Raw genomic sequence first — 4,520 nt, forward strand, 5'->3', positions numbered from 1 at the left:
CGTTGCTCTTCATTTTTTGCTCCTCCTTCTTCATCTAATCATTATTATTATTGATTTATGTTACAAAAATTTATTACTATCTCATCTTCGTGCTTCTCAGTGGTTCTTTTTTGCTTCGCCGAATTCGCTTTTCGGCGTCTCAGAATTTCGAAGGTAGCTTCGAACTTCCTCGTTCTTTTGTTCGAATGAATTTATTCTTCTAGTTGAGTTTTGTTGTTTGGTGAATTCTGTTGAAGTTCAATTTGTTTTTGCTGCTTGTTTAGGTTTGTTTCTCTTTAACGGAAATTTTCAATCGTAATGAAATCTTATACACTTGAAATTGATGCTGGAATTTGCGTTTTCTGATGTATTTTATAGGATTCAGTAGGTTTCTTAACATGTTAGGTAGTAGGTGGTTGTAGGAATAGATTTAACTTTCTTAACGTGACGGTGTAGATTGAGTTTGTTTGTGTCTGCAACTCTGCATGCGTTGGTTTTCTTATTCTTTTGATGAAGTCTAGTCTGATTTGCAGGGATCATGAATCTGGATTTTGAATTCTTCTGTGGCTTGGAGGTGTTTGTGAGTTCAACATATTTTGCTGTGTTGTTCTTGTGTATGTATGTTTGTGTTACTGTGTTTTGATGAATGCTAACACGCAGGTCTCATGAATACAGGTCATGAACATTACTTCAGTTTGGCTATGTTTGTGAGTTGAAGGTAGTGTAGTGGTGGTGGTCGGTCAGTGATGACGCCTGACGATATTGGACAAGCATGTCATGAGGGTGAGGGGGTGGATGCTCATCAGGCGATAAACGGTTACCACTCAGTGTGGATGTCTCATTGGCTGCACACAGATTGTAAGTCAGCATCCACTAATCGGAACCATTCAATGTTTGGTTGTGGAGTTAAAGAAGTCAAACAAGACAGTGGCTCTGAACAGCATGGTTTAATTGGCTGTTCAGATGTTGTGGTTGATAGTTCTGTGCGTCCTGGAGCATTAGGAGAAGTAGGCAGGGGTGCAGGGGTTACTTCCATCAATGAGGCTGAATATGGAAAATCAAAGAAGCCAAGTATTGATTCCAAATCATTTCCTATATTCAACGTTTCTCAAAAGACTGAAGGAATTTTGTCGTTGAAGAAGGAACATGATAGTCTTTACCATGGAGAATGTATAAAGTCTGAAACTAAATCCTGCTCTGTAGATGACAGTGTTTCTCCTAATAGAACTGGCATTCATGTGCCATCAGCATCTGCACATCATCCTCCTAAAACTGAAACATCAGTTAGAGAGCATTGGTTGTTGTCTCAAGGAAATTTACCTTCAGGTCTGTTGATGAAATCTCCAAATGCAGTTGAACAGAAGAACATAGATGTTTCAACATCACTATGGAATGAATTTGTAAAATCAGACTCTGCCGTTGTGCCAACTGTGTGTGACAAAGGAAAAGGTTTGATGCCTGCATTCACATCTGGACACCAAAAAATATACCAGTCAAGCTACAATGTAGCAACCCAGGAGCATATCACCACTACTAAATATCACAGTTTTTCTTCTCTTCTAATCCATGAGAAGAAAATGAGTAACCTGTTAGACCCGCATAGATCTTCCTTTTCAAGATGGATTCAAGATGGTATTGCTCAGTTACCGCACAACCCCGGCGTTGATGACAAGGATGATGAATTGTGTTTTGTTCGCCATGAGCACCACAACATTCACAATCATGTTGCTGGTGCAAACATTACAAATCAAACTGCTTCCTTAAAGTCAACTAAACCTCAAGTTATTTGTGGTGAAAGCTCCCTGCAATTGCTTCATGATGGTGAGAGTATGAAGACAACTCACCATTTTCTTAACTCTGAAGAGACTGATGCTAATTTATCTGACAGAGGTCAATTCTTTAGAGAGGCAATAGTGCCTTCCAAATTCAAAGGAAATTCTGTGAAGCTGGAAACTCTAGGGGGCTCCATAAAGAGTTCAGGAAAGGAAAATGTGCGAGATCTCAGAAGTTCAACAACCCTGAAGAATGAATCATCTGCCGAAACAGATGCCATGGACATTCGTGCTTTACATGAGAATCACCTTCAGAGTATATAGGCATACTCTATCCATTATTATTATTATTATTATTATTATCATTGAAAAAAAAAGTTAGCTATTGTGGACTAATTTATGCGGAAAATGTTCTATTTTCCATATTTTGACTCAAGTTCAATTGTAACCATTTCTGGCAGTTTTATAGCTTTAATACTGTTTCTGGCCAAAATGCTGAAACTTGTTCCCTTTTGCGCAGGTGATGTTCCATTGCAAACAAACAAGGTAATAATCCCATTGCTCAATCTTTTTGATACTGCGGCATCTGTTTTTCATCCATGATGCTCTTGCTTAAGCATTTAAAAGTTTTATATTGTTACACGGGTTTCATGCTCAGCTCCACACATCATAGTCTGCCTTTTTGTTTTGATAGAAGAAGAGGGGGGAGATAGAAAGAGTTGCTTTTGACTGTGAATTGTAATGAATGTTGTTTGATATCATAAGGCCATGCAACAGTACTGCTCTTCATATCTAGACTTGGATACAAACACTAACTCACCCACTCACATTACATGTGATATCTGTATATAAATTTTAAACAATCAGTTCCTAAATTCAATAACTATATCATATCTCGAGATTGTTGTACCAATCTTATTGCAGGTGATTGAATCTGATACTATTTTAAACATTATTAAATTTTGAATTTTGTAGAGTTCCAAGGATATTCAAAAGTCACCCAGTTCTCAAGTTGCAGTAACTTCAGCCAATGAGAATAACAAAGCTAAATCAACGAATATAGAACTACTTGACATAAACCAAGAGCCTTGTGATGAGCAGACTATGGCAAATCCGATAGTTGATAGGGAGACTAGTACATCTAGAACCCACAGCCTTGGTGCGGAACATTTTCTTCCCGATGCAGATGAGCACGGAAGGTCAATATCTGGCAATAGTTCTTTGGGTCTGGATTCTAGTAGCAGATGGGTTAAACGACTCAAGTTATGCAGAATGGGTTCTGCATGTGGCACTGAAAGTGTAAACATTGGAGAATGTTCTTCACATGAAAAAGTAAATAATACTTTGGCAAAAGCTGTGGAAGGTACTGAAGCTAGCAAGGAGCCCAGAGTTGTAAATCATGCCAAAGAGCAGATGGTACCGGATCCACCTACAGCAGTATTAACAAATGGCAAGTCCAGTTTTACAGAAGCGAAGAGAGATGTCGAAATCACACTTTCACATCCCTGGATTCAGAGATGGAGTCACAAACATTCTGCATCCATCAAAAAGAGGCACGAATCAGTGGATCCTCATGATCCAAAGTCTTCAAACATAGCGATAGAAGATATTCAAAAGGAGCAGTTTCCAAGCATTGCTGCTATGGCACTTATGGGAAAGGCACTGAACTGTTTGAATCCATCCAGGGTTATGAAAAAGGGACCGGTGACAGTTTGGAATGCGAAGGGATTTTGAAGTTGTTGGCCGCCAACCTCTCCTACAAAATATGAGCAGTGCATGCATAGAAAGATATCGTATATAGGAGCATGCATTTTTCTGTTATATCTCTATATTATGTTTATGGGAAGTAAGTTGTTTTCATCCAGGGTGAGGAGAAATGTCTTTACCTCCCACGCCATATTTGGAAGCTATGCTTGCGTTAACACTTTACCTGTGGTAAGGTTTGATAGAATATAATGCTGAAGAGTTTGAATAATAGTCACTGTGGAATGGTTTGCAGCTTTTGGAGGTAAAAGTAATTTAAGAATTAAGACTAATTACCTTACTCAACTTTTGTTTAATACCTAAATGTTTCGGATTTTTTTTTTCCTTAAAAAGCCTTGTTCAAATATTCCAGACTGTAAATAGGTGGGTTATGCTAGGAAGGAACAATGAAAATGTAAATAAATAAAAGGTGGAAAACTGTGTGGTTTGCACAATCTGATCCAGGATAGAAAAAAGCACACACTATATTCTTGTTCCCAAGTATTTTCTGGTTTTCATATTCTTACGGAATATAACACGTTTAACGAGACTTCCGTTTGCATCCCTCCTTTTCGTATCAAAGGGATAGATAGATGCAATGCAACCAATGAATCATAGGAGAATCGTCGGCACCTTCATTATTTAGGCATCAATGTTACTAGTAAACAGCAAAAAGCAGAGTGTCTTTTCTCTTTCTTTTTTCCTTCAATTTTTTAAATTTCTTTTTTGTGGTTCAGAAAAGGTGGATCGGAGTTAAGAAAATGCTAAGTGGATTTCTTTGAACCTGACTACTTTACAGATGCGTGTGACCCCTACTCTGTTGGAGGCTGCACTAAACTAAATTAAAGTGTTATATATACTATTCTTAGTATAAATTTTAATTGTGCACGTTTCATCATAAGAGTTTGTTTTATTTTATTCTATATATATATATATTGATTTTTTATGATATTTTTTAATTTGATAAATCAAAAATTAATTCACTACAAATATAAATTTTATATTAAAAATTTGTAACTGTCCAAT

At 37.2% G+C, this 4,520-nt stretch overlaps 1 protein-coding gene across 4 annotated transcripts; it reads left to right on the forward strand.

The window, feature by feature from the left end:
* Nucleotides 1-3,990, forward strand: LOC107628873 (F-box protein At2g16365). 4 transcript variants are annotated; one of them, XM_016331495.2, is made up of 5 exons: nt 17-153; nt 513-559; nt 655-2,067; nt 2,272-2,297; nt 2,727-3,990. In XM_016331495.2, exons 3-5 carry the CDS (start codon nt 726-728, stop codon nt 3,483-3,485), a joined length of 2,127 nt encoding a protein of 708 aa, XP_016186981.1. In that variant the 5' UTR covers nt 17-153; nt 513-559; nt 655-725; the 3' UTR covers nt 3,486-3,990. The 4 variants fall into 4 exon arrangements, with proteins under 4 accessions (XP_016186982.1, XP_016186981.1, XP_020973626.1 ...); XM_021117967.1 differs by having other exon boundaries at nt 513-553; XM_016331496.2 differs by lacking the exon at nt 513-559 and having other exon boundaries at nt 1-153.

The sequence above is a fragment of the Arachis ipaensis genome, chromosome B03 (assembly GCF_000816755.2).
Source record: "Arachis ipaensis cultivar K30076 chromosome B03, Araip1.1, whole genome shotgun sequence".
Lineage (NCBI taxonomy): Eukaryota > Viridiplantae > Streptophyta > Magnoliopsida > Fabales > Fabaceae > Arachis > Arachis ipaensis.

Coding starts and splice junctions, on each gene's coding strand:
- LOC107628873 (XM_016331496.2), top strand. CDS start 726: ATGACGCCTGACGATATTGGACAAGCATGTCATGAGGGTGAGGGGGTG. Junction 2,068..2,271: donor ACATGAGAATCACCTTCAGA/GTATATAGGCAT, acceptor CCTTTTGCGCAG/GTGATGTTCCATTGCAAACA. Junction 2,298..2,726: donor TTCCATTGCAAACAAACAAG/GTAATAATCCCA, acceptor TGAATTTTGTAG/AGTTCCAAGGATATTCAAAA.